Here is a 17,411-nt window from a genome sequence, read left to right on the forward strand (position 1 = left end):
GACATTAATCATATCAACAAAGTGGATCCACTAAAAGCATTTAAACGACAAAAAAAAACTCGAATACACTTCTTCTTGAAATATTTTTCAATTTTTTACCACTTATAACTCTCTTTGACAATTTGTTACATAAGTAATAACTAATAGATTATTTTAACCATAATTATCAGATCAAACTGTGAATAAAATTGATGGGAATGCTGAGTCATTAAGTTATTTTTACGTCTTCAATTGAATGGAAACAAATCTTCTCACTTAAAAAAAAAAAAAAAAGAAGGAAAATTGACTTTGATAAGTTTAAATTTTCACTATTAAATCAAATCCATGAAAAAACATTATACTTAGTATAGTGAAATAAAGTTTTATTTTGATTGATAAAATTTAGTTATACCATTAGTTATAAAATAAAAAAATATTATATATGCACAAATTAATCACTGGTAATGGTATTTGTGTATACTTAAACATATCATTTTAATCTTTTTTAATTAAATAATTAGCTATCCTAATAATTAAATCTGTAATAGATCAGTTTTCAGAAGAGAGAGAAAATAAAAAATAAATAACTTCATGAGTTTTTAAATAACTCATATATAAAAGTGGATATTTAAATTAATTAAATAATAATAAATTTTTAAAAAAATTGACTAAAGACAAAAAGTTAGAGGATAATAATTATTTTTTATTAAATAATAATAAATCTTTAAAAAAATTAACTAAAGACTAAAAGTTAAATAACAACTAACATTTTTTTTTATTTATCTGATTTCATTTAGTGACTGATGAGAAGATGAAGCTATGTTTTTTAATTAGTAGTAAGTAGTAACATTGAAACTGCAAATTTTGATTTTTTTAATTTGACCATTTTTATATTTAGTTTATTTCTACGAAAATATTATTTATAACATCTAAAAAAAGAAAAGAATAAACTATACTTAATAATTATACCAAAAATTAGGAAAATTGATATTATTTGAATATTATGCAAAGATACTAATAAGAAAGGGTAATTGTATTTTTAATTAATTTATAATAATTTTTTTATTTGAATATTTTTCTTTGGTGACTATTTGAATATAATAATAAAGACATAAAGTACTATTTGAATCTAAGTCACACAAAAAAAAGTACTATTTGAATCTACCACTTTTAGAAGTTTGTGAAAAAAGTTTAAATTTTAAAATTTTGTTAGTTTGTTTGCATAGTTTAAAATTCAAAACTTTGTCAATTTATTTTGTATATATATATATATATATATATATATAGTTATTCTTTTTTATTTTCAATTGAATAGAAATATACAAGCACGTGCTCTCTCGGACACTCTCAATTTTATTAAAAAAGAATGGTATTAACAATTACAACCGTAAGAAAAAAATTTACCATAAGTAAAAAATAAACTTTAGTAGCTTAAGAAAAAATTTGCACCATCTTATTTACTCCTATCTAATTGTCTTCAACTTCTTTTCTTCATACTAGTTATACTAATGAGTTTTAAAAGTTCAAAAAACAATAATAATGGTAATAAATCATCATCTTAGAAAAAACAATGGTGACTCTTCTAGTGACAACAATAAAATAATACACAAGCCTTAAAATTTGCTTTTAAAGCATATGACAAAACATGCAAAGTACCATATCGTGCTAAGAGTACATGTGTTGAAGAAAGCCCATACCGAAGAAATAAGAGAAGTTAGCCAGTAGAAAAATCAAAGGAGACTGCTTTCATAAAACCTATTTTAAATAGTAGAAATAATATTAAAAATAAAAATATATTATATTAAGTAATCTAATTATTTTCAGATTAATGGATCTAAAAAAAATTTATTCTATCAATCATCATTTATGCATTTTAATTATATTAATTAATTAGTTAGTTAATTAATGACCTACTTCAAACTACAGAAATAGTAGAAGTAGAAAAAATAAGAGACTAGACAACATACATATCTATGTCCACGTTATTAGCTTATTCTATTTAGTGATGACTGATGAGAGAATGAAGTTATGTTTCTTAGTTGGTAGTCAATATTGAGCGATGTAAATTTTGATATTTTTAGTTTGACAATCTTTATATTTAGTTTATTTTTACAAAAATATTATTTACAACAACTTAAAAAAATAAACTATATCTAACAACTATACCAAAAATTAGGAAAATTAATATTATTCGAATATTATACAAAGATCTTACTAAGAAAGGGTAATTGTATTTTTAATTAATCTATAATAATTTTTTTATTTGAATAAAATAATAATAATTATTATTTATTTATTTTTTATCAAAAATAAGAAGACTCAAACTCGCAACCTCTTAAATGAATATGGAGAGGCTATACCATTTAAACTATATCTCATTGACTAATAATAATAATAATAATTATTATTAAAATTATTGAATCAATTACTTTTAAAAGTTTATGAAAATATTTAAAATTTAAAATTTTATTTTTTACGTACTCACTTAATTTTATTAAAAATAAAAATAAATTAATTAATTAAAAATAAAAATAAATAATAACTATTTGTATTGAATTTTAATTTATCACGTGTCATTCAACTACATTTGTGCAGATGACAGTGACATTGTATATACGTGCAGGTTATTATCGTATTAACAGCAATTAGAACAGTAAAAAAAATTGGACATTATAAATAGACTTTAGTAGCTTAAGAAAAAACTCACAATCTGATCTACTCCTATCTTCTACTTCTTTTCTTCATGCTAGTTATAATAATGAGTTTTAAAAGTTCAATAAACAATAATGATCGTAATAAATCATCATCTTCAAAGAAAAACAACGGTGATTCCTCCAGTGGCAGCAACAAAACAATATACCAAAGTCTTAAAATTTACTTCTAAAGCATGTGATAAAACGGGTAAAGTACTGTTTGAATCAACCATAAAATATAAAATTTAAAATTTTAATAATTTATCTACGTAGTTTAAAATTTAAAATTATATTAATTTGTTAATTTATTTTGTATTGCAGTATATATACAGTTAGTTATTCTTTTCTATTTTTAATTGAATATAAATATACAAATTTTTTTCATGTACTCTCACGTACTTTCTTAATTTTATTAAAAATAAAAATGAATAATAACTTTTTGTATTGAATTTTAATTCATCATGTATCATGAATAATTATATTTGTGAATGTCACAGTGACATTTTATATTCTTGAACAGTTATTATTATATTAACAATTTACCTCGTTAACTAAGGTTAGACATTATAAATAGATTTTAGTAGCTTAAAAAAAATTTTGCGCCATCTGATCTACTCCTATCATCTACTTCTTTTTTTTTTTTTATATTAGTTATAATAACGAGTTCTAAAAGTTCAAAAAATAACAATGATGATAATAAATCATCATCTTCAAAGAAAAATAAATAGGACTCTTCTGGTAGCAATAATAAAATAATATGCCAAGCCGTGAAATTTGCTTGTAAAGCATATAAAGTGACAGGCAAAGTGTCCCATGGTGCCAAGGCTGCATGTGTTGCATGTCAACCTTTACACAAGGCAATATGTGATTGTAATAATTAAGATTGGTATATGGCTATTAGTTTAATTAGTTTATAGTTTGTACATAGTTAATAGAATTTCATGCATTTTGATTTCTTTAAGCTATATAAGCATTGTCATGTACATAGTTAATATATAGATCAGATGAATAAATTCCATCTTTAGTTTAGTTTAGTTTCTTTAATTAGATTCATATAAGCATTAATTATCATGTACAAAGTTAATATATGAATATATAATTTCATCTTTACTATTACTACTCATCTTTCCTTCTAAACATCCTTTCTTTCTCTCTAATACATTCAAGTCTCACGGACATGCATGCCTTTAATTTGGCGTGCTTGTTAAAAATTATTAAATCAACAACATTTAAAAGTTTATGAAAATTTTTAAATTTAAAATTCTATTAATTTGTTTGCAGAATTTAAAATTTAAAATTCTATTAATTTATTTTGTATTTGTGTATATATATAGTTAATAGTTAATTATTCTTTTTTATTTTTAATTGAATAAAAATATACAAATTTTATCTACTTATTTTTTTGGTGTACTCTCTCAATTTTATTAAAAATAAAAATAAATAATAACTCTTTATATTGAATTTTAATTTATCACGTGTGTGATTGCACTACATTTGTACATATGACAGTGACATTGTATACACGTGCACGGTTATATCATATTAACAATTACAACGGAAAAAAATACCTTATTAATTAAGCTATTGAGCATTATAAATAGAGTTTAGTAATTTAAGAAAAAATTTGCACAATCTACTCCTATCTTCTACTTCTTTTCTTCGTACTAGTTGTAATAATGAGTTTTAAAAATTCAAAAAAAAAACAATGATCATAATAAATCATCATCTTCAAAGAAAAACAAGGGTGACTCCTTTAGTGGCAACAACAAATCAATATGTCAAGCTTTAAAATTTGCTTCTAAAGCATGTGACAAAATTGGTAAAATACTATTTGAATCAACCACACAATTTAAAATTTAAAATTTTGTTAGTTTATTTGTGTAGTTTAAAATTCTGTTAATTTGTTTTGTATTGGTGTATATATATTTAATTATTCTTTCCTGTTTTCAATTGAATAGAAATATACAAATTTTTCTTACGTACTCTCGCGTACTCTCTTAATTTTATTAAAAATAAAAATAAATAATAACTCTTTATATTGAATTTTAGTTCATTACGTGAACGGTTATTATTATATTAACAATTTACCTTGTTAATTAAGCTATTGGACATTATAAATAGACTTTAGTAACTTTAAGAAAAAATTTCACCATCTGATCTACTCCTATCTTCTACTTGTTTTCTTGGTACTAGTTATAATAATGAGTTCTAAAAGTTCAAAAAATAACAATGATAATAATAAATCATCATCTTCAAAGAAAAACAATGGTGACTCTTCTAGTGGCAACAACAAAATAATATGCCAAGCCTTAAAATTTACTTCTGAATCATGTAAAGTGACAGCCAAAGTGCCACATGGTGCTAAGGCTGCATGTGTTGCATGTCAACTTTTACACAAGGCAATATGTGATTTTAATAATTAAGATTGGTATATGGGTATTAGTTTAAGGTGAAAACCCAGGTGAAGTCGACTTTACGCGACTAAATTTTATTATCCTAATTTTTTAAATTTAAAATAAAAAGTAAAAGAAGATTGACTTAGTTGGCTTATATTGTAATTGCACCTCTAAATTTTACCTAAAAATTATTTACAATAATATAGTAAAACGATTTTATGCAATATCAAATACATATTTCTATATTTCTATATATATGTAATAACTTATATTTTTTGTGTACATAATGCAAAAGAATTGGTACACACGCTATACTCGAAAAAAAGGATATTCCTTTAGTGGGATATACATAATTATAGTCCTATGATACTTTATTCAAATTTACATTTGATTCGATTGAGAAATGATATCCTTTAAGTCCAATGGAAAAAGAAAAAAGAGACTTGTTTTTCTTTCTATCCAACGAGGATAAATGGTGGACCTAGTAATACAGATAAGAATATACATGGTATCTTGTTTGGGGCAAACTATTGCAAGAAATTGCAGCTCAACTTCATGCTATAATAGTAGATCGCTATACTTAGCTTTAATAGGGATGCTCCTTGCCAACAACCATTATTCAATTCTTTTCACAATATTTATTTCTCCAACAAATAAAAACAATGCTAAGAATAATGAACCCCTAATTCCTTTACAAAATATATACATACATACCTACTAGGATAAAATGAGCCATAAGACACACTGCATTTGAGAAATTCTTTCTCAAGCGTATTGGACTAATATATTTCACAAAATCGATCACTCATCAACTAACTCTAATAAATTAAAAGAAAGTACTTTTATGGAGATAGGGATGGAGCTATTCGAATGTGGATGTCAAATGGCCGATCCTCAACCTAGTTTTATCGGCATGATAATCCCTGCAATTGTGCGCTTTTATAATAGGCCGAGGTTCAAATCCAATGAACCTTTCAAGAAACAAAGAATCTGATGATGATGATGATGATGATGCATTTCTGGTTGAAACTGCATTAGTTGTTCTCTTGTAAGAGCTAAACCACTTGGCTTCCATGTACACGTTTCTCCTCCATGGAGCAACATGCAGGTCCCTTGTTTTCATGGATCCCTTTATGGCACTGCACATAAGCTTCACAACTTGCTTCAGTTCTTCCACTCTGCCAACAAATATGAGTGGGAAAACTTGTAGCAATGAAGAATATTGAATCGTAGGGCGCGCTATTTCGAACTCTGAAGCCAGGGAGACTTCAACAATGTATCGCTTTCCTAAGGAATTCACATCAATGTACTCATAGCCACCAGCTATTAATCTTCCATTTTTCTCCCACTTCGATTTGCAAAGCCCTGCAGTTCAGTGCAGATTCAAATTAAATAACTAATACTCTCAAAACAAGTGATTGATTTTTGAATAATCAAAGCGATTAGTAACTTGTACTCACCAGCATCAAAACCTTTCTCTCTCAAGTGAGACATCAATTTACGTTTGAATTCAGGAAAATTAGTTTCCGCAACAACTCCACAAGCAACCGCAGCTTCAACCTCTCTTCTAATCAAGTCCCTTTCATCGTCGATATCATCGCCACCGCCACAGGCAAATAGATCTTGCAGTATTTGCCTCTTCTCGGAATCAAAGCACTCTGTTCTTTCTTCAACCACTCCTTCCTCGCGATGAACACTCTGTTCCTCTTCTTCCGTTATTTCACGTGCCTTGTCGCTGCTCTCCATGAAGGAGTTCACCAGATCGAACAGATCTTTGGAAGTCTCCGGCGGGGAATGCTCGCTGCCGCTGCTCTCGCAGAGCCTCACCCGTGCCACTTCAGCATCAAAGGCCGCAGCCACTCTGTGAAACCTCACAGGAATCCTTGGCGGCGCCGTGGCCATCATCACGTGGACGTGGTTTGAGAATGATGGAAGAGGGAAGCGGATGGGCATTAATTTATACATAACTGCCCAAGCATGATGCAGGTAGAGTATGATTGACTGCTGGCACTTTAACAACGGTGGACGATTTTCTGAGTTTTAATTTTGGTTAGTAATTTGCACTTTGCACCATCATATTCATATGATAATGAATGTAGCCCAAATTATGAAACCTCCTTCGGTTTTTCATGAACCTTGCTTGCAAAACCGTCTAGGTTCGCTCTCTCTAACTTCTTATAGCCATGTTCTTTAACACATTTCTTTATTTTGTGTACACTCTTTATTTAGAAGTGAGAAAAAAAAATTGATAGTTATTTTGGTCTCCAAGTACAACTATTTACAGTGACAAAATAGAGAGTAAAAAAAGAGTCACCAATCCGTGGTGGCTTCAATCGGTCTAAAAAATATACCTCACAAAATATTCAAAAATTAATATTTGTAGTCTTTAGTGCCTAGAGATCTTGGACGAATTTTGTTTTAATAATATAAAAATGTTTATACTATCATTCATTTAATTACATTTATACATTTAAATAATTTTAAAAAATAAATTAAAAAAATTATTAATATGACAATATAGTGATATACAATTAATTATCCATACAAAACTCTTATACTACATTAAAATTAAATTATACTACAATCCAAATCCAAATCCACGTCATCTGGCGGTTCCAGTTTTAGATTGCGGTGATGTGGAAATTGGGCGCTGCTGTGAGTGAGAGTGAGAGTGTATAATTGCTATCTGTATTTGGTTAAGACCAGGTTCAATGAATCTCAATTTAAAGTGTCTCAGTGCAATGAACCAAATTCACATTTTGTAGCGTGCCCTTTTTGGTCAAAGTCTGGTGGCTTTTCTACACTACTGAGTTTGTGAGAAATTTTGCTTGTCACGAAATCATGACATGATAATATATAAAGTCTTAAGCAGTAATAAATGGTCGTATCTATTAGTATAAATTATCCTTTAATTTGTCCTTTGCTATTATTGCGTGTATCATTTCCTCCGTATTACTAGCTAGCCACTGAGATTACGTTTGGTCGCTAGCATGCTGTTAGACTGTTAGTAGTAACATATTCTTGTTTCAAGTAATAGTTATATTTTACTAGGGCAAGCATGAAGGGACCAAAACAATAAGAGAAATTATAAGGAATCAATATTTAGTTAATTAATTTAATTAATATTAACGTTTAGGATTAATTTAGAATTTAAGATAAATAAAATAATTCTAAAAAAATTGATTCTCTATCATTACTCAAATAATAGTATACTTAGGTAATTTTTATTAGTTAGTAGAATTCTATAAATAATAATAATAGTAATATAATCCATTAAGCATAAATCTAGTAATTAGTATTATTTTTCTCTTAGAATTTCTTTTTAATGAAATCATCTTCTAATTCTTATATCCTTCTTATTTGATTTGACTTTTTTCTAATTCACTTTTATATATTCTTTCTTATTCATTATTTTTTCTCTTACTCTAATTCAAAAAAAAAAAATATTAAATAGGAAAGAATAAGAGTAAATTAGGAAATAATCAAATCAAATGGAGAGAAGGAGAAAATGATTCTATTGAAGAGAAATTCCAAGAGAAAAAGAATACCAATCACTAAATTTATACTTGATTGATTACATTACTATTATTTTTATTTATAAAATTTTATTAACTAATAAAAATTTCCTAATAATTATTAGTCCACTTTTACCTTATGGAAAAGTTTAGGAAACAGTAACTTTTGTGTTTTTTGGTTGGTAACATTTAACCATCAAAATAAAAGTGAGTGATTTTCTACAATTAGATATAATCTCACATCATTTAAAACACTATTAATGGTCAATTAATGATTACAAAACACCAAAATTGCTGGTCCGGATCAGCAATTTTTGTGTTTTCTGGCCAGCAACACTTAACCATCAAAACAAAAATTAGTGATTTTCTACAATTAGATGTAATCTCACACCATTCAAAACACTATTAATGACCAATTAATAATTACAAAACACCAAAATTGGTGCCCCTAACATTCCTCTTTACTTATTACATAATGGTAAGGATTTTTGTTGTGAAAGAAACATTTTTATTAATAATCAAACTAATTGAGTATAATAAAAAAGTACAGTAGACAAATTAATGCCGTTATTTGATTAAAAATTCTAATGATACTAAGCCCTCAAATTTGATAGTCTAATGAAGTAATAATCGAGTTGTTAGAAGTAAATTAGCAATGAAAATCTTTGTTTAATAGAAGTAATAAAAATTTGATATAGTTTGCATAGAACAAAATTAAATAGTAGTGCGACTGAGTAAAAAGAAAATTGAGATAAATAAATAAATATCACAATTATTCCGTGAATTAAATAGTCAATGTTTTTTTATTAGGAACAATTAATCAGATTCTCTACTTTTATCATTACAGCTTTAGATTAGTAATATTTGAACAATATTGCTAAATTATAGAAAAATTTTCAAGTGTACCGATATATCGGTGTTTCAGTAATTTTTAACCGTTGATCTTAATTATAAAAAATATATATAATATATATAATTAAGATCAACGGTTAAAAATTACTAAAATATGGATGTACCACTATACTTCAAAACTTTTCGTTTAACCTTCAAAAGCTACTCCTAATTATAATAAGTAATAACTTTGTATATATACGTTTGTTGGGTCTTTGTCCTTTTAGTTTTTGGTCGGGACATATTTGTGTGTTCAGCATGGGGCGCTCTTTTTTTTCACACATGCGATGCATATTTAATTAATACTTAACGGCCCAATTTGGTAAACAACTTAATTAATTTATTTTTGAAAAAATAACTTAAATAATAAATACTTATATTAAAAGTAGTTTATAAATAAGTTATTTTGTATTTAATTTTTTAGTTTTAAAAATACTTATTTTAAGAGAAAAGTGATAAAAAACTTTTCATTATGAGAGAAGTCATTTTTTTTTACTTTTCCTTAAGCATCAAAATAGCTTTTTAAAAAATTGCAATTTTGTTTTAAAAATTGTACCAGACATTAATACTACACCTTTTTATAAGGGAAGTGGATCCTCTCCAGTAAAAAAGAATGGATAGTATCCAGTGAAAAATCTCACCCTTCATTATTTTCTCTTTTTCATTTATTTCTGATCCCACTTATAGAATTAAAAGTGAGAGATCACACTTTATTCTTTCCAATGACAAAAAAAATGGAGAGGATCCATTTTCTTTTCATAAATTAAAAATTAAAAAAAGTCACTTATAAACCTATTCAAACGGATTCTTACTCTATTGTTAATATATTTTAAATTATAATTTTTTTTGTCATTAATTATAAATTGTGGTGGGCTCGAACGTGTTATGGCCTTTCAGCCTTCAATTATTTAATAGGCCTTTTTTAGAAAAAACATACACCAGGTCTTTAAGTAAGAGTATTGTCCCACAAATAAAATATTACAAAAAGATACAACCAACAAAAAAAATTTTACAAAAAGACAAATTAGTCTTTAATTTAGAAAATACCGTAGACAACTAAAAAAAATATTACAAAAAAGATAAAATAAAAAGAAGTTAAGAAAAACCAATTAAAAATAAAGTAAAAAAAATTATATGAATTTTTTTGTTAGAATGTACTTAATTTATTTTAATTTTTGAAATTATATCTGCTTTCTTTATCTTTAAACAATTCATATTTTCTTGTTTTTAACTTACATTTAAACCAACATTAATTAACTTTTTATATTAAACTAAAATTGTTGAGCCTAGCATTTTCCTATAGTTATTACCTTTCAATAAAAAGCCTTTCCTACTCTATTATATTTGTGATCCCCCATCTCCCAGCAGCAAAATGAAACTAAAAAAAGAGAAAAGAAAGGCTATCCAATTATATGAAATTTATTTTGTTCTAATTTGAAAATGTATGACCGTTCATCTTATCTTCTTTCATAACTTCTCTACCTACAAGTCTATTGAATGGACTAATTAGTGCTATTATTCTCTTTTGTTTTTTGCTTTTTGGTTTTTATAACATTGACTTATCAGTTAGTGTCTATTTGATTCTTTTGAGTTTTGAAGTATTTATCACTTATTTAGTATAAAATGTTTATATACTATGATTCATTTTGGGTAAACAGTTTAATTAAGTTCATTTTAAAAAAATAATTTAAATAATAAATAATTATATTAAAAATAATTTATAATTAAATTATTTTATATTTGAATTTTTAGTTTTAAAAATATTTATTTTAAAAGAAATGTGATAAAAAAAATTTTATTATGAGAAAATTTTTTTTATTTTTTCTATAAATTTTTAAATAATTTTTTAAAAAACTATAATTTAATTTTAAAAATTACACTAGATATTAATATTACTATTTTTCATAAGTTAAAAATTCAAAAAAAAATTACTTTTAAAATTTCTCAAACGGACTTAAGTCTTTATGTAAATCTGTAATTACTAATTACTAATTAGTCTTGATTTTTTATGCAACTGCTATATATCCACTTAGATGATCGGTTTATAAGACTCTTAAAAATGATTTATTGAAAAAAAGTGATTAATTTCTTTTATGTAACCGCTCCTTTACAAGTACATTTCGACCTCAATCATTTTATAGTAAAATACATTGATATTAAATTAAAATTACCTTCATACATTTATGTATTATTTGTTCATTTATTATATAATTAGTTGTTTAGTGTCATCTAAGTTTGTATATCTTAAACAAGTTCTGAAAATAATGCCATCCACACCATCATTTTTATTAAATAATTTTCTACCTAAGATAAGAAAAATTTAAACATTGTATGTTCATTAACGATAATTATTAAAAATTTTTTAGAAATAAAAACGTCTTATGCAAAACTTTTTAGAAATCTATTACTCTAAAATTAGACTAGATATTTAGTATCACGCCTAAATTTATGGCTTAAATAAATTTGACACTACCAAATATGTTATAAATTTAAATTTCATAGCCATCCATGATCCAATTTTAAAAAAGAGTAGCTAGTTTAATTGAAGAGTTAATTTTCTCGATCAATATCTACCGGATTTTTTAAATTATTTTTTTTCTTTTAAATTCTAAATTTTAAATTTAAATTCTGAATTTTTAAAAATAAAAATGTTAATATTAAATAAAATTTAATTTTAATACAATATTAATTTTACATGTACATTTATATCACGTCAGTAAAAATAATTATTTTTTATATTAAATGTGTAAATAATTATAAAAAAAACGAATGTCTGTATTAAAATTAAATTTATATTAAATAATATAATGTATATTTATTTTTTTAAAAATTATTGAATTTTGAAGCATACTACGAAAATCCTATTTAATCAGTTATTATGATCACTAGTGAATAGATAATGATAATTAAGATAATTAAGATAATCCGCTTTTTGTTGAATATAAAAGGGGAAAGGAAAAAAAAAAAAAAGGAAAGAGAGAAGATAGTCTGGAAGGTAGAGGTTGCCTCGTATAACGAAAACGAAAAGAGATTCTCGACCGAATATTTATTATTAGAAACGCAGATTGAAACACCAACCCAACCCAGAATGAGATCTACGTAAATTCCTTCCAATCCCTTTCTTTTTCTTCGTTAATCTTCTCAAGTACGTCTCTCTCTCTCTCTTCTAATTTTATTCTATGCATTTCTTTTTACCGTTTTTGTTTTCATACTTAATATCTGAATCTTTTTTCCCTTTTTTATTTTTATTTTTTTTTAATGTGTCAATCATTTACGGTACTTTTACTTTGTCGCATGAACTCCGATGGAAATTGCCTGTAATGCTATATTTTTTTTGTTTGTTTGGGTTGACCCCTTTTTTGTTTATGGGAATTTGAAATTCTAAAACTCCTCAGATTTGATCGTCTCTGTAAGTTTGGTATAATTTGATTATTTAATGATCGTTTTATTCAATGTTAATTTTCTGTGTAATGCTTCCTTCTCTTTGCCTATTTAGGATCTGGGTTTTTTTTTTTTTTTTATCTTGGGGTATAAGGAATTAATCAAATACCATATTTTTTTTATCACGTTACATTGATTTTTTTTTTTGTTTGAAGTTGTTATTTGATAGGGGGGATAATGTTGGTTTGGGTGTTGATGCAAATGAAGTGAATGCTGTGGTTATGGAATTTTGATTTCTTTCTGTTCGATATATTGCCTCTTAGAGTGTGTTGGACAATGCAGAATTCAGAGACATGGATTTTGTATGTTTTAGAATTTGAACATTATTAGTCTATTTTAATAGGTTTAATTAAGAGGATTTTGATATATCTATTTAGTTTTACCTACATTGTTTTTTATTTTAGGTAGTGACCCAATGTAGATCCTTGAAGGTTCCCTGACGTTAGTTTCAATACCTATGTTAATTTATACCACGCATTAGAGTTTTTTGGTTGTTTTTCATTGATTTAATATGGGTGTCGTGCTTTCTGTATGGATTAACACGTTGACGTATATGATCCGTGACTACCGCTTGCCTGGATTTGTGCATCTTAATAAATAAGTTGTGGGATTGATTGTATTCTGGCTCGTTGGCACATGATTTGCAGGAATTTGTGAACTCTGCAGCTTTAAATACAGATCAACAAACATCAGGCTGTAGAGGAGAATGGCAGACACCATAGCCAGCTTTTGGGGTCCGGTTACATCAACTACAGAGTGTTGTGAAAATAATTATGCTCATTCATCATATATAGCAGAGTTTTATAACACAATATCCAACATTCCATGCATTCTTTTGGCTCTCCTTGGTCTTATAAATGCTTTACGACAGCGGTTTGAGAAAAGATTTACTGTTCTTCATCTATCGAATATGGCACTTGCCATTGGAAGCATGTTGTACCATGCCACACTGCAACATGTGTAAGTACTGATGAATTCATTTCTTGCAGTAATTTATATAAATTTACCTTTGACTGTTTCCATTTAATTTTTGTTTTTGTATAATCTAAAATGGATAATTTTATATATTTTTCTACTGGGGGTTGAAAAGTTGGAAAATTCAGATTTAGGGTGTCTGCAATGCCTCAAGCTGTGTTGGAAATATATTGAACGGGGGATATTTGTTTACTAATCTGTGCATTAGTAACCATTTGGATGCATATAATGTGGTTGTTTTTCGAATTTATAAATAATTAGAATTGCTTTCTCTAACTTCATGATGATTGAATTATGTTTATTCTATCTTACTGCACATTACTCTATCTGATGCAATCTAGTTGTAATGATAATTTAAGTTACCTTTGAAATTGAATTAGGAGGCTACTTTATATCACTTGTGTCTTTCTATAAGTTGGGGCAACATCTTTTAACCTTTCTTTTGCCACTTGGAGAAAGGCTATGCTTTTGGTCAGGTTCAGAGAGGCCAGTACGATAATGCATATATAAAATGACTGTATGGTTTATGTTTCATTGTAGATTATTGAACCACTTTGGTAACAAGAGTTAGTTATCCTCATTATGGGTTGGAATTTTCTTTTATGTATGGCATTATATTCTGGAAAGTAGCATGCATAATTATTTTCTTAATTTGCTTACCTTAGTTCAGATCGGAAAAGGTTTGAAGTTTATAACAGGGGGTTTAAGTCAGCTTGTCCTGTTTTGTCGGAACTTATAAGATACTGTACATGTTTGAGGGAAAGGATTCACGAAGACTGCATTGAGTTATTTCTTAAGGAGTATACTAGTGATATTGATATATAGCTTTTAATGGAGTTTGCACCTACAATAGTACCAATTTTCTAATTTTTTGACGGAGTGGGCACCTATGGTATCACTAGTCTTCTGATTTAGGTGTCCATGAGTAGTGTTTGTCATCAATGCTTGACCACACACTTCTACGATGAATCTTCTTCCGTGACCTTTTTCTTATTTTGTGGAAGTTGCTAGTTGTATGAATGCTGATTCCTTATTTCTTACAATTTAATATAGGCAACAACAGAGTGATGAAACTCCTATGGTATGGGAGATGCTGCTGTACTTGTACATCCTGTATTCTCCAGATTGGCATTATCGTACTACGATGCCCATCTTCCTATTTTTGTATGGTGTTGTTTTTGCAGTTTTCCATTCTTTCTTCCGTTTCGGCATTGGCTTTAAAGCACATTATGTCATTCTCTGTCTCCTCTGCATTCCAAGAACATACAAATATTACATTTATACTGAAGATTTGTCTGCGAAGAGGATTGCAAAGCTATATGTAGCCACCCTTGTATTAGGAACTTTATGTTGGTTAGGTGATCGGTTTTTCTGCAAGGAGATATCCACTTGGCCAATTAATCCACAGGGTCATGCTTTGTGGCACTTCTTCATGGGTTTCAATTCCTACTTTGCTAACACATTCTTGATGTTCTGCCGGGCTCAACAGCGTGGTTGGAAACCGAAGATTGTTCGTTTAATGGGTGTTTTACCATATGTGAAGATTGAGAAACTGAAAAGGAAGTAACACAGAAAATCATAGAAGATGATAGTTTGTCATGATACATTTTGGTAAAGAGAAATTGTTAGCAAGTCATGTCATGTTTTCAGTTTTTTGGTTTTTGGGTTTAGATTGGCTTAAATGACTACTGATTATTTACATATTCTGTTGTAGAGGTAGGACATGTACCATATTTATCACTTATATGGGTGCCATTTGGAGCCTGGGCATTCCTTAGCTCAAAAGTTATGACTACCAAAAAAGTTTTGCTCTACTGATCGTTTTTTTTTTTTTTTTTTTTTTTTTTTTTTTCTGGATTTTCAGTTGGAAAAATCACCCAACATTTAATTGTAATGTCTTGTGTAACCCTTTTCTAGGTTAGTTTGAGTATATTCAAAACGTGTTTCTCTTTTAGATGTTCAGTTTGATATTTCTTTCATTGAGAAATATTCCTTGTGTGTTAGTATTTGTTGACGTTCATGGATCCCTGCCTTTTGGTTAGAGCAGAGCTATATTATGATTATTATTCTGTAAGCCCTTATATGCTATCGTAAATCGTAATACTAACATGCGTGATTTAGGCTAAAATATTCTTCACGGTACATTTTTGTTTATGTTTAGAAATTAGAAATATATAACATTAAGAATTGGTTTTGGATATCTTCCAATATGCGAGTATTTCTCTAAAGATGTTAATCTTTGTTTAAAGAAATTGAGCTATAGGTAAGTTGCACATTAATATTCAGTTGAGTAACAAATGTTAATATCTTTTTTACATATTAGAATTTTGGTTTTGTTGAAGACGTTGATATCGGAATTTCTATCCAATATATATATAAATAATTGATGTATTTTTTTTTTTTAAAAGGTTTATCATGAATAGAATTTGTTTGGTGAACTTTTACGAATTGATTTTGAGTAAAGAGACCCATCCCAGTCTTTGTCTATTTTTACGAAGGATAAGACGACATTTGTCCAAAAAAAAAAAGTTTCGACCATCAACCTTTTTATTTTAGAATAATACGATTTTTTTATTAAAAAATTCGTTAAATAATAACAAAAATTAGTTTTGTGGAGGTTTTATTTGTAATTTGTGGGAGTTTTAAACTAAACTCCGACGAATTATTAGTAAGTTTATTTCTAAAAATTCCTTGACTGGTGGTGGTTAAGTGGAGAAAGACTATCGCTAAAAATAATATCATAGGAAAAAAAGTAATTATAAAGACCTTTCAAAGGAAAAAAATAGCATTAAACAAGAAATGAAATAAGACAACATTAATGTTGATGATATTTGTATTGGTGATGATAACAGGAGAGGAGTTAACAATGGTGATAAAGTATAGTTACACAATAAAAATAATAGAGGTAAAAGTGATAATGATGAGGATGAAGGAGATGGTGATAGTAGTGATCATAGTTGGTTATATTGTTAAAAAAAAATTTAGTGGAAATTTAAAACCCCACAAATTATAAATCAAACTCTCACAAAATTAATTTCTATTACTATTTAACAGATTTTTTAATAGAAGGGTCGTATTGTCCTAAAATAAAAAGCGTTGAAGACCGAAGTGTCTTATTTTTTTTACAAGGAGCGCCTTGTCTTTTGTGAAAATAGACAAGGATTGAGTTGGGTTTTTATTCTGATTTTTTTTAAATTTTTTAAAAAAATAAAAATTTTATATTTGGATATCTTATATAAAAATATATTTTTATTTAACAATTATGTTTGACTATAATATAAAAATATTATTTATTTATTTATTATGTAAAAAATATTTTTTAAATAAAAAAATTAAAAAAAATAAATTATAATTTCTAAAAATATATATATTTTTTATTCTTCTAGTGTATTTTTATTACTAAAATTTTGTCAAACATATTAAGCAATAAAAAAATTATTAATTTTTTTTCTAACAACTTAATAACATATAAACAAGCTCATAATCTATTAAAAGAATATTATTTTCAATACTTAAACTCT

At 26.9% G+C, this 17,411-nt stretch overlaps 2 protein-coding genes across 2 annotated transcripts; one reads left to right on the forward strand and one right to left on the reverse strand.

The window, feature by feature from the left end:
• Positions 1 to 5,529: 5,529 nt before the first annotated feature.
• LOC107637543 (uncharacterized) lies at positions 5,530 to 7,173 on the reverse strand. Its single transcript, XM_016340950.3, has 2 exons — positions 6,529 to 7,173; positions 5,530 to 6,433 (listed from the first exon to the last, which is right to left on the reverse strand). Exons 1-2 carry the CDS (start codon positions 7,031 to 7,033, stop codon positions 5,931 to 5,933), a joined length of 1,008 nt encoding a protein of 335 aa, XP_016196436.2. The 5' UTR covers positions 7,034 to 7,173; the 3' UTR covers positions 5,530 to 5,930.
• Positions 7,174 to 12,401: 5,228 nt separating this feature from the next.
• Positions 12,402 to 15,842, forward strand: LOC107638677 (alkaline ceramidase). The gene is made up of 3 exons (XM_016342032.3): positions 12,402 to 12,619; positions 13,563 to 13,875; positions 14,944 to 15,842. Exons 2-3 carry the CDS (start codon positions 13,622 to 13,624, stop codon positions 15,455 to 15,457), a joined length of 768 nt encoding a protein of 255 aa, XP_016197518.1. The 5' UTR covers positions 12,402 to 12,619; positions 13,563 to 13,621; the 3' UTR covers positions 15,458 to 15,842.
• The last annotated feature ends 1,569 nt before the right edge of the window (positions 15,843 to 17,411 follow it).

The sequence above is a fragment of the Arachis ipaensis genome, chromosome B4, assembly GCF_059453495.1.
Source record: "Arachis ipaensis isolate K30076 ecotype BB chromosome B4, ASM5945349v1, whole genome shotgun sequence".
NCBI classification, from domain to species: Eukaryota; Viridiplantae; Streptophyta; class Magnoliopsida; order Fabales; family Fabaceae; genus Arachis; species Arachis ipaensis.

Excerpts from the sequence above, each read along its gene's own strand:
- LOC107637543 (XM_016340950.3), bottom strand. The coding sequence starts at position 7,033 with ATGTATAAATTAATGCCCATCCGCTTCCCTCTTCCATCATTCTCAAAC. Across the intron at positions 6,434-6,528 it reads AGAGAAAGGTTTTGATGCTG|GGCTTTGCAAATCGAAGTGG; the intron begins GTGAGTACAAGT and ends ACTGAACTGCAG.
- LOC107638677 (XM_016342032.3), top strand. The coding sequence starts at position 13,622 with ATGGCAGACACCATAGCCAGCTTTTGGGGTCCGGTTACATCAACTACA. Across the intron at positions 13,876-14,943 it reads CATGCCACACTGCAACATGT|GCAACAACAGAGTGATGAAA; the intron begins GTAAGTACTGAT and ends AATTTAATATAG.